Genomic DNA, 16,184 nt, shown 5'->3' with positions numbered 1-16,184 from the left:
TGATTATGGATTAATTTTTGAGAAAACCAAGAAGAAAGAGGTAGAAGTATACACTGATGCAATTTGGAAATCCGGTTACATGGAGAAATAAGAAGCAAGCTGTTATTTCTAGAAGCAGTGTTAAATCAGAGTATAGGGCACCCGCCTTAGAAATATGTGAAGGGATATTTATTAAAAAATTATTAAAGAAATTGAGGTGCACCTCCAATAGCCTATACATATGTTTTGTAGCGGTCAAAAAACCATCAGTAATGCCCAGAACCCGGTGCATCATGAAAAACCATACATATTGAAATTGATAGACATATTATCTCTGAAAAGGTTAATGTGGGAGTTAGAAAACTAAGCTACAGCCCCAGACAACAACAAGTTGCTGATGTCTTCACCAAAGCACTTTCTTTAAGCACCTTCTCAGAGTTCAATACCAAGCTTGGTCTTTATAACATCTACGACCCAGCTTGAGGAGTGTGGAAGTGGAGAATTTTAGGTCATCTCCATGGTGGGCCCACCAGCTACTTTACAAAATCATGGAAATATTTGATTGGGGGTATCATTGGAAACATCATTTTAGTTTTATTTCCTTCATATTTTATGTTTCTTTATGTTTTATTTCAAAATTATTTCCTTTCCTAATTTAGACTAGATATATTTGATAATTTTGTAAATTAGGATGAATTGGTTTCTCTATGTATATGTACCCTACATGTGAATAATTGAATGAAGTATTTTTCCTCCAAAAACTTGTTTTCTACAACTTCAAATCTCTTTGCTCATTTCTATGATTGATGCTACAGTAGTGGCGCATCATGTTTTTCGTGATCATTTTGAAGTAAAATTTGATGGTTTAGGATCTGATTATTCTCAAGATTCTATCAGAAGCTTTTCAGGTATAGCGGAATAAATGTTTCCATTGTGTTTAATAAAAGTGCAAAAAAATTAGAATTTTTTTTTTTTTTTCAATCACCCAAGTTTATTGGATTTCAAGCTAGACTTTCTCACGTGATTTTGCTGTTCTAAATTTAGTAGATGTTATTTTGATTTGATTGATGGTCTACATCTTATCATATGGATTTATATTAATTTTTGCTTTCATATTGTCACACCCTGCTCGTTGGGTTTGGAAGGAACTCGTGGAGAACCTGGCAAGAGAGTGTGAGCTGAAAATTTAGAAAATTTTGCATTAATTTAAAATGATTATTATAATATTTATCCACCAATGAGATCATTAGAACATTTAAATCTAAACTTTATTTTTTTATATATAGAGCAACCAAATCTTTCATATCATATAAAAAAAATACCACTCTTTTGACTTCTAAAATGTGAAATACACCTTTTCATGCATAGGTTAGGTGGCATATACATAAAAATTGAAGTTTAGGAGTCAGATATGCAAATACATTAGAATTGAGTAATGAGTGGTATTTAAATGTTCCTTTTTTTTGTGTGTTCTCTCATTTGTGCCAGAGGCAGCATGGTGCAGCTAAGCTCTTGTAGTGGCGTGGTTGAGCCAATCTCCTACTTTTGATACAATGAATTAGGACAAGGGAAATGTAATCCGAATAGTACACTTTTTCCTCTTACATTATTGATGCTAAGCTGGTTTTTATCTGGGTGTTAGCAAAGGTAGCATTATATCAACGGGCCAGTAGATCATGTTTCTCATTTAGTTAACTGTAGCTTTCAAATTCTCTTTGAAATGTTGATTGATGCATTCCATAAAGAACTTGTATTTCTACTGATCAGCCGTTACTGCTGTCTTGAAGATCAAGCTGCCAAAGCTATTTTATTTGTATTTTGTGTCATTTACGAGCTTGTTTTCGTGTTATTGCGCGTTTGTTTGTTATCAGTTAATCAGTTATTGGCTTTTATGATATTAGCTTCGAGCTGTTTATTTGTTAGTAAGGAACATTTTAGTAACTGTATTCCTGAAGGTGCCTTCTACTTAAAATATTCTTTAGGTTAATGTAATTTTATATTTTGGATAATGAATTTTTCTAGTTGATGGTCATGAAAATTTCAGCCTTCTCTTCTTCTTCAAGTAACACAGCCTGTAATAATCTAGATGCGTTGATGATTCTATGCAATAAGAATTCATCGTGTATCTTCTCGAGATTCATTATTTATCTTCTTCTTTATCCACATTCTCCCTCTTGTCCCTCAATTTCTCCATGTTCTATCATATATTCTCATGTATTTCAAATATTTTTGGCAGGGTTCCAGTGATATTGATCAGCTAGGTAAAATATTTGCAGCTTTTGGAACTCCAAAACCATTCCAGTGGCCTGACATGGTGTACCTTCCAGACTATGTTGAATACCAAAATGTTACGTCACCTTCACTCCGTTCATTGTTTCCCATGGCAAGTGATGATGCTTTAGATCTCTTATCAAAGATGTTCACTTATGATCCCAATGCAAGAATATCTACTCAGCAGGCCCTAGAACACAGGTGCGCCTTGTTTCTTTGCCAGGTCGTCTCTGTTACTTGTCAGCTAGGGAGAGTGGGAAAAATCATCAAATATTTAATTTTTTGTTTAAGTATTGGTAAAAAACTATATCGAGAGGGGACAAAATTACTAAATTGCCTAAACTATATATAAATTTTTTTTAAGATATACTAAAATAGTGAAATCTTAAATTCCAGGGTGTGCAATTGCTCACCCTGGACATAATAACCCGATTTCGCCCCTACTCTCAGTTACTTTACTTTCTTCTTTTCATTGAAATGCATTTTGGATTTATCACAATGGATCTTAGTTTCTTTGGATCAGATACTTCTCATCCATGCCAGCACCGACTAAACCTGCTCTACTTCCAAGACCGCCTCCAAAAGGTGAATCTCGGAATGAAAAACCTCTGGACTTGAATGTCGAGTATGGTCCAGTTGTGCTTTCTCCGCCTAGAAAGTCGAGAAGGGTGACAGTTAACCCTGTCGGTTTAGAATTGGCTGCACATAATAATAACTCTGTAAGAGGCGACGAGAATGACAAGGCGTCAAGAGGAGTGGGTGAATCTGGCCTTAGTGGGCATATTCCAATGTCTATAGATTTGGAAGCTATGTTTGGTTATACAACAGCTCCAAGGCCAAAACTCAATAGGTTTGCGCCCTATCCTTTTTTGCGTGTGGTACATACATATCACCCAATTCATATCTTTTTACATATCTAACGCTTAATTTTTATTTTTTACATTTATTCCCCAAATCTTTCTATCTAAGGCTTAATTTTTACTTTTTACATTTATTCCCCACCATTTTAACTTCTAAAAGTAAAATACAGCCTTTCAAGCATATAGGTAAGGTGGTTGTGTGTAAAAATTAAAGTTTAGGTGTCATACATGTAAATACACAGGAATTAAGTGGTATGTATGTAAATCTTCCTATCTTTCTAGGGGCATTTACATCCATAGCACACAAATTTCATCTAGCTATCTATTTTACACCTAAACATTCATATTTACTAATATCACATCAAAAAGACCACCATCACCATCATTTTAAAAAAAATACATTTTTTATACATAGGTTTATGACACCAAGGTGTTATGAATATAAATATCAAACTTTGGATGTTAGATACGTAAATATGAAAGAATTGTGTGGTATGTATTTAAAATTCTCTTTTTTTATGATTAACCGTTATGGTTGATGAAATTTCTTGGGATCCTTCTCTCTGTTGCAGCGTTGATAGGTCTCACTTGAAAAGAAAACTTGATTTGGATCCTGAGTTTGAATAAGCTCGTTTCCCTTACTAATGGCAGAGCTTCAATTTTCAGACAATGCTTGCAACTTTCAAGCGATGATACCATTCATGATAAGGTGAGTGTGTGTTTGATGGAACTGGTCATTTTATACTATTTATTGGCTGTAGTTTGGTTCTCCTGATTCAGCTTACAGGAAATCCAAGGGCTATTATTTCCCCCACACCCAGAAAAAAAAAGAAGAAAGAAAAAAACCCTGAGATGGAAGAATTACGTTTTATAGATTTCTCATTCAAGTATTTGATTTAATATGTATTAAAAGTTTTTAGTTTTGGAAATTTTGCATGGGCACTGATGTTAATTATAGGCCTGAAGTGTTATTAGGGTTATTGCCAGGGAGAGAAATTTAAAATGGCACGTTCAACGGCTAGTGCTTATTGTCAATGCTTCAGGAGTGACTGGATTTGTCAGCATTCAATTTTTTTTGTTTTCTGTGCTAACATTTTGTCTTTGGACGGTATAATCGAGGCAGTTACATTTGTTCATCCGTGGCTGGGTCATGGATGTGAGATTTGTGTGCATATGGTGTGTGCGTGAGTTAGGGGTGTGAGTCAAGCTCATGCTCGATAAGTGACTCGTTAATTGAGCTCAATGAGCTAACAAGTCAAGCTCAAATCAATCACGACTCGTTAGCTCGTGAGCCGATTACAAAATATTAATATAAAATATATTAAAAATATATTAAAATTAAAATTTTTTTTTTAAGTTATTAAAAATGTTTAAAAAATCAATATTTTGTATTATTTATTTGGTGATTTTTTATTGTTAATATCATAATTGTTCATTATATTTATTGTCTTATTATAAAACTTGCTTGAATTAAAGTCACTTTTCCTCTTTATAATAAACAAGACAACTCGAACTTATAATTTTAAGTTTGACCTAGAACTGGATAAAATCATTTAGTCTCGAGCTAGGGCTAGCTCGAGCCTGACTCGTTTACACCCTAGCGTGAATTTATGATTAAATTTATATGATAATATTACTACTACTTTTAATAAGTATAGTTTAGTTTTATCACTCTTTTTTTTTATTGCTGTTATGTATTTGTGGCCATTCTAGCTTTAATTTGGTATGCTTACCAGTTATTTTGTTTCAAAATAAAAGGAAAAAAAGAAAAAATTACATGCATACCATAAAATTCTTTATGTATTTATATATCTAAAACAGATTTATTTTTAAGGGTAATTACAAACAGACCACCCAAAACTTCCTATTTACAAATTAACGACCGTCTTTCATCCATTTTTCAAATTCTCACTCAAACATTGAAATTATTGGTAATATTGAAATTCATTCTAAAGCTCTGATTCTTAATTTTCATTTTTATCAAATTTTCAATAGTTTGATCATGGCACATGTAAATACATTAGTGTGGTAGTTTAAAAAAAAATACGTGTGATTAATTTGAAAATATCAATGTTCGGGTGGTATGTATGTAATTTATTTCTTATATTTATATTTATAATATTTTGATGTCATAAATCTATGTGTGTGGGAAGCAGTACTTCATTTGGCAAAAAAATATTTGTGATATTTTTTATATGATATTAAAAATTTGTGTGGCGTGCATGCATGCATGTAAATGGGAACGCTTAGGTATCAGCTATGTAAATACATAAGAATTGTATGGCATCTATGAAAATGTCTCAACAATTTAAAACATCATAAATTGTTTTGAGAGGGAGAGACGAAAGGGAAAGGGGAGTCTTCTCTCAGGGCATTTATTCGAGCCATATGTTCTATAATTTATTACTTATAATTGCAAGAAATAAGGGGCTCAAGTACAGGAGATAATATTGCATCAGAACTCCTAACGCAGTTTGCGTTTGTAGTCCAATGGTGGGGCGCCACGTGTTAAGCGGGCCCCATCGTAATACACTGATTTTGACACGTGGCGCTCCACCATTAGACTGAATGCATCCGGAGTCCTGATGTAATATTTTTTCCAAGTATAGATGGGGAGAAAATGGTGAAAGAAAATGACAGTGACATAGTAGATAGAGAAAGAGGCAAAAAATTATTAATAAAAAAGATAATTGTTTTTTTATTTTTTATTCATCAGTTTTTTTTTTTTTTTTAAGTTATTTACTTTCCTAAATGCTTAAATTTGGATATTTATTGATATGGCACAAATCTTTGAACCAACTAAAATATATCAATGATATTTTATAACGAAAAAGGGTGTAGTTGAGTGAAGCCAACTCGTGAACTTGCTTGATCTCAGCTCAATGAGTGGCTCGTGAATTAAGCTCGTTGAGTTAGGAAGTCAAGTGCAAGCTAGCTCCAAATCGACTAGTTAGCTAATGAGCCACCTCATTTAAAAAAAATAATTAACATTAAATGTAGTCAAAATATATTAAAAATCTAGAAATTATCTTTAAATTATTAAACGTATTTAAAAAAAGAAGTATTTTATCTATTATATCAATTTGTTTCCTATTCAGATCCTAATTGCTCCTTCTATTCGCTAATTTATTATATACTAGGTTGAATTAATATTATTTTCTCTCAGTTATAATAAACAAGCCCACTTATAAACCGGATTAGACTATTAGAATTAAGCACAGGCTTGAGCTTGAACTCGCTTAATTAATCAAATACAAGTCCAAATCGAGCGTGACTCGAAATTGACCTGACTAATTTTTTTAATGAAATACAATTTTAAATACATGTGATATAATTCAGATATTAAAATTTTGACGTTACTTTTGTAAATATATATGAATTATGTGGTTAATATTTATCAACTATTTACGATTGTATCAATTTCATTTTTTTTCAGTCACAAAAAGTCTCCAAAATTCTAGCTCATGCTAGCCTCTAAGTCCAGTGTCCGAAAGTTTATTAGGTGCACTTTATAAATATAAATATCAAATTTTAGGTGTGATATGTAAATACCAAAGGATTGTAGGGTGTGTATGTAAATTTTCTTCATCATAATAGTATATATCTTATAAACTACTAGCTTGTAGTGAAACAGGTGGAGCCAGCTGAATCCTCAATTGAATGCCTCCTTCCAAATCATAGAGCCTAACCATAGAATAAGTTGGAGGGCTCACCAGGTTTCCTGGCATCTGAACACTCTATTCTTTTGCCTTTGAACTCTAAAAACAATTCCTTCAAATTTGAACATATCAATTTGAAACTCCTGAAACACTAAGCTTGACATCCAAATTTTGAAATCATGAACAAGACAAGTCGATGCTTTAATCAAGAGCTTTCTTGGGGCTTACAGTTCCCGTGATGTAATTCATTATGAGAGCTTTTTCTTGTATGGAAATTAGTACCTAAAAAATAAATAAACCCTATCTTACATCAGTAAGGTAGAGAAAAAATCTCTGGTTAATATACACTCGTAAATCTTAAAGATTTACATCATCCAAATGATTAGATCTATTTCGAGATTTTTTTATTTCCTCTTGGGTTATTATATTATTCTTCTTCAAACATTTGTCCTGTTAACTTCTTCTGCTTTTCTTGATGTGAAAGTTGCTGCATGTCGAACGTCATGGCTCCATTTCCTCTCAAAAATTGAAGGTATTCCTTAATATATATATATATAGATATATAAATATATGTATACACACACACACGAACAACTTTTCATTTAAATTTCAACTTGTCGTACCATTTTCTCTGTGAATTGTTTCATACTATTTTTATAATTTCATTGGAGCAAAATCTTTTTTTTTTTCACTGAATTACTTTTATTTTGCTTCAACATAATGTCACTGAATAATTTATGCTAATCAATTTTTTCAAAAGAGCTATTGTTAGTCATCTAAATTTATACTTTAATTAATGTTTTTTGCAGTTGCTAAAATTAATTTTCCCGCCTTCATCAAAATGCTAGAAAGAATATGTTGTAAGAAAAAAAAAAACCGCTAAAAATGTTGATGATTGAGCTGCTATTTATTTAAAATAATACAAACAACCACGTTTCCTAATAAGTAACAATCAAAGCATTCTCGTAAAAAAAAAAAAAGATTATAGGATTGGAGATGTTGATATAATTATCTTTATAGGAATAGTTTTGAATAAGAATATCATGATACATATTTGATAAGGTTATGTTTTATAGTCATTAAATTTATTTTTTAATGATTATAATATTTAGTTGTATGGCTAAATATATATTTATCTTTTCAAGTTAAATCTAATACGTATGAAATCTACTCTAACCAGATATTACAATTCAATAACAAATAACAAGTAGTAAAATAAAATGCTCAAACCCAAATAAAAATTTTGAGGTTATTTCTAAAATTAATGGTTTGTGCCCCCACTAAAAAAAAAAATTCTGGCCCCGCCATTGTTTGTGAGGGAGGGTTTTGCTGGAGTGCAAGGCATGTTAAAGGCGTGTGAATTGCAGTTAAAAACACACATTGCCATCCTTTTATCCCTTGGTGATGAAGTGTTAAGGGAGGCAGGGGAAGAAGAATCAGCCATTGATGTATGGGAGAAACTTCATTCATTATGCTTGAAGAGATCTTTATCCAATCAACTTTTCTTGAAGAAGCTGCTTTATACCCTTCAAATGTATGAATCCAAAGTCAAAAGCACATAGATGATTTTAGTAAATTCATTCTTAATCTCAAGAATGTTAAAGTCAAAATAGAGAACGAAGATCAATGAATAATTCTTCTTAGTTCACTGCAAAAGTCGTATAAATATATAGTTAATACAATGTTCTATGATAAACAAACTCTGACAATGAGAGAAGTAAAATCTTTCTTGACGTTGAAAGAAATTCAAAGAAAATTAAATAGATAAAATAAGAGAAGAATGGAGACAATCTGTTTATCAGGGGAAGATCAGATCATAGAAGAAGTAAATTCAATAAGAGTTGTCATAGCAAATCGAAAGCCAAGTCTAAAGCTTCAAGAAAATATTTTCATTGTCTTAAAGAAGGGCATTACAAGAAAGATTGTCTGAATAGAAGTAATAAAAAATTTAAAAAAAAATTAATTGAAGGATGATGGTGAGGTTGCGGTGGCATGAAATTCATATGGTTATGAATCATCCGATGTGTTGGTTTTAACTCAAAAGGAAGCCAATGATTAATGGATCATTGATTTTGGATGTCCTGTTCATATGGCATCAAAGAAAAGGTTCTTCCAAGAACTTAAAAGGATAGATGGTGGAATTGTTTTATTTGGAGATAATAAAATATGGCATTTGGAATGTTTGATGGCTATATTAGAATTCTGAGAAATGTCAACTATATTTCTTGACTCTAAAAATCTTATCTCAGTAAGAATGTTGGATGCAAATGGATTCAATGTAAAAAAAAGACAGTGGACAAATTAAAATCATCAAAGATGCATTGTTTATGATGAAAGAATCATTGGTTAACAACCTATATTCTTTGGATGACCAAGTTTTTGTTAATTATGCAACCAATGCAGTAACAACAAATATTGACAAAACTGATTTGTGACACTTAAGACTTAGTCATATCAGCTATTGTAGGTCGGTAGAACTTAGCAAGCTAAATTTGTTGTGTGGTGATACTATGAACAAGATTGGAATTTTTTTAGAACCACATTATTGACAAGTGCAACAGAGTTAATTTTAGTATAACAAAGCATAATGATAACAATATCTTGCATTATATTCATGGTGACTTGTGGGTGCCAACAAATGTTGCCATCAAAGAGCAATACACTTTATGTCAATAATTAATAATTTTTCAAGAAGAACTTGAGTGTATTGTCCAGCGTTTGAAGTTTTCCACCAATTGAAGAAGTTAAAAAAAATAAGATTGATAATAGAGTCAAGAAATTGAGAACCGATAATGATTAAAATTTTTGTTCAAGATAATTTGATAAGTATTGCACTGATGAAAGAATTGATAACCAATTGATAGACTCCACACAAAAAAAAATAGTCTTCTCGAGAGAATGAATTGGACATTACTTGAAAGAATAATAAGTATGATGTTTGGTGTTGGAATTATGGGAAGAAGCACACGATTATTTAATTAATAGATCTTTTTTCACAAGCTTTGAGTTTAAAAACCTCAACTGAAATGTGAAAAAACCATCCATCTGACTACAGTAAATTAAGAGCTTTTGGATATGCAACATATGCATATATATGCATATACATATGTATGACAGGATAAACTTCAGCCAAGTGCACTTAAATGTTTGCTTTTGGGGGTATCCAAAAAAAATGAAAGGTTAGTAATTGTTTTGCAATGAGGAAATATGAAGAAAAAAAAATAATAAAAATGAAGAAATGTATCATAAGTAGAGATGTGACTTCTAATGACAGATTTTCTAATGTTAGAAAGTGTCAAAAGGATAGAACTGAAAAAATGATAATTATATTATACAAGTTAAATATTAAATGCAAGTGGAGTAATATGACCCGGAGACTACTAAATATGGAATAGGTAAGCAGTTACAAAAGTCAAATGTTGATGTAGTTGAGCAAGATAACAACAATGTCAATTATCTAGAGATGAAAAAACTTGAGATTCCAAACCACCAAAGAAATTTGGTTTTACAGACATAATTGCTTAAGCCTTTATTTTATTTAATAAAGAATGTGAATGATTGTCCTATATATCAAGAGTTAATCATTAGCAAAGATTCTAGACACTAGGTGCATGTTATAAAAGATGAAATGAGATCATTACACAAAAATCATACTTGGGAGCTAGTCGAGAAGCCAAAAGATGCTAAGGTCCTCGACTGTAGATGGATATTCAAAAGGAAGATGTAAACTCATAGTGATCTCAAGCTTATATTTAAGGCTAGATTGGTAGCAAAATGTTATACACAAAATAAAGGATTGTATTATAATGAAAAATTTTCACTTGTTGTCAAGAAAACATTTATAAGAGAACTTCTATCTATTGTAGCTAAATTTAACTTGGAGCTTGACTAAATGGATGCTACAACAACATTCTTACATGGTATTGTATAGAAAATTATCTACATGCAACAACCTGAGGGATTCAAAGAAGGCAATCATCATCATGTATGTTAGCTGAATAAACCCATTTATGGCTTAAAATAATTCTTAAGGCAATGGCACATGCGATTTGACTATTTTATCAAAGCACTTGGTTTGATATGTACAAATCATATTATTGTTTATACTTAAAAAAGTCTGCATATAATAAGGTTTTGGTGTATTTGCTGATATATGTTGTTGGTCTGCTAATAGCCAATAAAATCAAATATGAGATTGATTTGTTAAAGAAACAATTTTGTAGAGAATTTGAAATGAAAGATATGACGTTTGCCAGGAAGAGAATTGGGGATTCAAATTATCTGATATTGTTAGAAGGTAGAATTTTTCTTTCTCAAAAGTTGTATATAAAGAGTATGTTGGAAAAATTTGGTATGATTAATTCGGAAGTTGTCTAAATGACATTAGCTAATCACTTCCAATTAAGTTGCAATTATGCTCCACAATCAGAAAAAGATAAATCTTATGTGTATGATATTTCATATGCTAGCATTTTTTGGGAGTATTAAGTATGAAATGCTAAGTACAATGCATGGTCTTGCCCTTTCAATCAGTGTTATAAGTAGTTTTATGGAGAATCAAGAAATAGTGCATTGGATGCCAATAAAATGGATTCCTAGATATGTTAAAAGGTTCCTTAAGCTTTGGATTGCTATTTGGGGTTGGAGCTAACAATGCAAATTTTTTACAAGATATGCAGACTCAAATTTTGTAGTTTGATTGGATACGTATAGTGTATATATATATATATATATATATATATATATAAGTTTACAATATAAATAATTATATAATTTCTTTTTTAATTTCGAGCTATATATATTTATATATATATTTGCGCCGCATACTTAGATCGGTTGGTCGGGCATCTGCTTGTCACTTATAAGTCCCCCCTGGTCTGAGATTCGATTCCCTCTGAATGTAGGGTGTGGTACTTGAATTTTTAGGCGAATAAGGGATGACCGGGGCTCATATAATAGCCTCTGGTCATTCATTACTTTTAAATATATACATATTTATATCTATGATTGTTGCGTGGAGAGCTTTTTCTTTCTTCTCTGTTGTAACACGTGTTTTACATTTATGATAAGAAATTGCTTTTTAATATCCATCATTTTTGTTTATTCCAATCTCTAAAATGTCGTTGTAATATTCTTGCCATATCCTGGGAAAGACTTGAGGAAACGAAATTTGTAACAATTGTGTATAAACTTATGGATTCATCTCATAGTTTTTTTTTTTTTTTGTTAGAAACCATAAACTTTTGTTTGCTTGGTTATCTCAAATAAAAAAAAAAATTATGCTAATTTTTTAAAGGTGATTTTGTGAAATTTTTAATGGTTGTAGTTTATTTGAAAATTGCGAAATAATTTGGCTTCTCAATTTGCCTTGATTGTGGGACGTATTGTGGAGACTCTACTATTTAAATACTTGAGTGTTCAATTGGTTTTTTAGCATATTTTTTGCGACGCTCAACTGTCGAAAATCTTTATTGGAAACAAAATATTTTATCTAAAAATGAGAAATTTATTAACATCAGCTTTTTCCCTCAGATAATTCATTGTATTATCTCTTTTACTTTTAGATTTATATTTTGGTGATCAACAAAATTGATGTCCTTAGAAGAATAATGCGTAGCTCATCAATAAGATCTTTACCAAACAAAGCTTCAGAAGATTCCACATCATGGTTAATCACAATCCTAATTGAGATGTCCACAAAATTTATAATTGAGTGCACCATGGCCTAACTATTGACCATCATTTTCTGAGAAGAACCAAATGATTCGAAGTATTGACAAATCACATAAGTACATGTGTCTTCCAAGTAGTATATGGACCATAGTTTGTGTATCAATCCTTTGAATTAGAGTACTCTGAAAGTGTGAAAATTTTCTTGTCTTCTGGTTTCGAGTCTACTCTGAAGGTTCGATTGTTGTTGATTTTTGAAAGCATCTAACTGGTTTTGCAGAAATGAAAATCCTATTTTAATTGTGAAGGGTAAATCTAGAATGTGAATGTAATTCCCCTGATTTGGATTCTAAGAACCTAGGGTTAACAAATTAACAAATTTTAACGGTCATTATCAGGAACAATTTTCTTCTTTAGCCCCTCACGATGGCAATGAGAAAGTTAGGACATTAAAGCAGTTTATTTCCCTAAATCCAATGAAATTCCAAATATGGAGTATTTTCTTATAAGATAGCACCAATATAAGAGTAATATTTCTACTCTAATGAGTTTTATTAAAGTTATTTCAGTAAGGATTCTTCTGGAATTTAAAGTTCATAATGATTTTTAACATTTTAATTATCAAGAGTACAATAAATTCATTTTTTTGCACAAATAATAGTATTATTCTTTTTGTAAATAAAAACTTGTCTAAAACCCAATATATTTCAATGTCATGGGATTATTGTAAATCTCAATAGTCTCATGTAAAATCATAACATATTACTACTAAAGCCCATAAGAAAATTAGACATAAAATAATAAGTTAATTATATTGTTTTATAAATATATAAGAATTGTGTTATTTTTGCAAATCCCGCCTTTAAAGGAAATTAATATTCATGCCACATTTCTTGTACGTCTACATATTTGACTTCTAAATTTTTATATAATAACAAAAAATCTAGATTTAATGTTTATTTATATATAACGCAATTCTTTAAGAACACATAAATCATGATGGCAATGATCTACAGAGATTTGATAAGAATCCACTTATTGGATACCCAATTTGATGTCTGCAACAAACAAATCATGATGGCAACGATTGCAACGGCTACTTCCTCCCACAGCTCTCGGAAAAAGAACCTCTGATTCTATTAACCTAAAGCACCAGAAGCATGATGAGATGAACAGTAAAGAAGAGATTAATGGAAGCTTACAGAACTTCTATGGACGGTTGATAGCTCTCATTACAGCTTTCCAAACCAGCAATTCTTGCGCCTGCCGCAGCCTATAAACTCTCACCTAGGGTTCTGTGATTTCGATCAGAGGATACAGAATATTTATTATGGTATGACTCATATATCATATAGGGACAGACGATGCATCGAAGCGGAGCGGAAGAATCTGTCCAAATTGGGAAGTTATGTGGGTTGGGGTGCGAGGGCAAAGCCCCGCGGTATGGTACGGGGGTAATGTTGTAATTATATATTGTGCTTAGGATTTATTCCTGAGGTTATAAATAGGTCTGTTAGTAACCCCATGAGGTATCACTCTTTTCAGAACAGCGAATGAATACGGTGAAATATTGAAATTCGCCGCTCTGCTCCCGAGGACGTAGGCACATTGTCGAATCCCTCGTTAAATCTTTGTATTCTTCTGGATTTGTGTTGATTATTGTTTTTCTTCGCCCCTAATTTTCTCAACAAGTGGTATCAGAGAGAGGTTGGAGGGCAAGAAAAATTTCGGTGCATGAAAAAGTTTTGCCGGCGCAGGACGATTTGAAGATTTGGCAAAGGAGTTTGAAGGCTAGGTCTTCAGAGAAAAGTTTTGTCTATTTATAACCCCACAAGTAAACCCTAAACACAATATGTAATTACAACATTACCCTTGTACCATACCGCGGGGTCTTGCCCCCGCACTCCAACCCACGTAACTTCCCAATTTGGACGATTCTTCCGCTCCGCTTCGATCTAACGTATATCCCTATATGATATATGAGCCATACCATAATAAATACTATGTATCCTCTGATCGAAATCACATAACCCTAAGTGAGAGTTTATAGGCTGCGGCAGGCGCAAGAATTGCTGTTTTGGAAAGCTGTAATGAGAGCTATGAAACTGTCCATAGAAGTTCTGTAACCTTCCATTAATCTCTTCTTTACTGTTCATCTCATCATGCTTCTAGTGCTTTAGGTTAATAGAATCAGAGGGCTCTTTTTGCGAGAGCTGTGGGAGGAAGTAGCCGTTGCAATCATTGCCATCATGATTTGTTTGTTGCAGACATCAAATTGGGTGGCCAATAAGTGGATTCTTATCAAATCTCTGTAGATCATGTAGGCTATAGAAGCCATTAAAGAGCTGCGAGAAATCTTCCAAAGCTTCTGATACGGATGAAGCTTTTGGAAGCTCTAGTAGCGGTTGTTGCAGAGGAAGGTTTTGTATGGGAAAGCTGGCATCATCTGTTGAACAGTCTTCATGTTCTCGATCAACCTATGGAAGTGAAAGGCGCTTGCTCTCCTTGTATATGCGACAAAGCACAGTTCATATATATAAGTTGTATTTCGTACTCTAGTAAGACAAATATGATGTAATTATCTAATACCAAAATATTATATTTTACATTTATACCATAAAAAATTTTCATATCAAAATAGAAATATCTATAAAAAAAAAAAGTGCACCCATAGATCTGCAAGTAGGAGTAGAGGAGAGGGAAGGGGCCAGATCCCGTCTCGTCCGCCTTGGCTCTCCTTTTTTGACCTATTTGTGGACTTCGGGTCCGCACGTAATATTTTTTGTAAACATAATAGTTTTTCCTAATATGTAAATACATAGGAATCCGGTTGCATGTATCTAAATCTTCCTAAATAAATCTCTCTCCCCCCCCAAACTCCAAACCCTGCCGCTTAGAACCAACACGACCCGCTCGACACTTGCCTCCCCTAACAAAGCTCTCTTCCAATGCTCGGCGGGCCACCGCCTTAAAAAGTCCTCGCCTTTCAAACTCGCCTCACCCTATTAAACCACTCATCTTGCAATTCCTTCTTTCTACCGCCATGAGAACCTCCTCCTCCTCCTCCTCTTATACTTCTTCTATTCTATTATTCTTCATCCTTCTTCCTCTTCTCCTTCTCCTCCTTCTCGCTGCAACTCACAACTCCAAACAGTATTCATCCTCATGGTCTTCTCCTTCGTCTTCTTCCAGCTCCGCCGCCGTCTCCGCCGTCTTAGACTCCGAGGCTGACGGCGTTGTTCTCACTGCAGCACCAGAAAGCTCGGCCTCAAATTATTCTTCCTCTGCTTCTTCCATCAAGGCTGATGACCATATCGCCAAGGAACCAGTAAGCTTTTTTCTAATTTCTAATTAGTTCTCAATTTTATTGGGCAAAATTTTTCCTAATAAAATTTAATTCCATAAATTTAAATATCTTTATTTTAGGCCAAATTATTAAGGAAATAAGTTTTAATATCTATCATTAATTTCTAAATTTCAGAATTTAATAAATTTCTATTTACAAGATTCTTAAAACTGATTGCATATAAACGACACCTAATTACTCTGAAAAAAAGTTTTTTTTTTTTTTTTTTTTTTTTTTTGAAATATTCAGTGAGAAATCGTCAAATACATGATTGTATTTTCAACATATACCCTCCAAATCCTCATTTAATGCATCTATATAAATGTAATTTTTTCTTTATGTTGACCGAATGCCAAAATTTGAATAAGCAAAAGATAATTTTCTTTATATATATATATA

The 16,184-nt window shown here is 32.4% G+C and overlaps 2 protein-coding genes across 2 annotated transcripts in view; both read left to right on the top strand.

Moving 5' to 3' along the window:
• The window catches only part of LOC110032731 (cyclin-dependent kinase D-1-like), a 40,063-nt gene extending 35,817 nt beyond the window's left edge, over positions 1-4,246 (top strand). Inside the window, exons 5-7 of the mRNA XM_020736461.1 lie at positions 2,216-2,451; positions 2,774-3,100; positions 3,683-4,246. Coding sequence (XP_020592120.1) covers positions 2,216-2,451; positions 2,774-3,100; positions 3,683-3,737 — 618 coding nt within the window. The 3' untranslated portion in view covers positions 3,738-4,246. The remainder of the gene's footprint in view (positions 1-2,215; positions 2,452-2,773; positions 3,101-3,682) is intronic.
• Positions 4,247-15,244: 10,998 nt separating this feature from the next.
• Positions 15,245-16,184, top strand: part of LOC110032716 (probable glycosyltransferase At5g03795) — a 7,103-nt gene continuing 6,163 nt past the window's right edge. The window contains 1 exon segment of the mRNA XM_020736441.1: positions 15,245-15,767. Within this exon segment, the coding sequence (XP_020592100.1) occupies positions 15,483-15,767 (285 nt within the window). The 5' untranslated portion in view covers positions 15,245-15,482.

Source organism: Phalaenopsis equestris, unplaced genomic scaffold (genome assembly GCF_001263595.1).
Source record: "Phalaenopsis equestris unplaced genomic scaffold, ASM126359v1 Scaffold001013, whole genome shotgun sequence".
Taxonomy (NCBI): Eukaryota; Viridiplantae; Streptophyta; class Magnoliopsida; order Asparagales; family Orchidaceae; genus Phalaenopsis; species Phalaenopsis equestris.
This window is presented reverse-complemented; position numbering and strand designations above follow the sequence as displayed.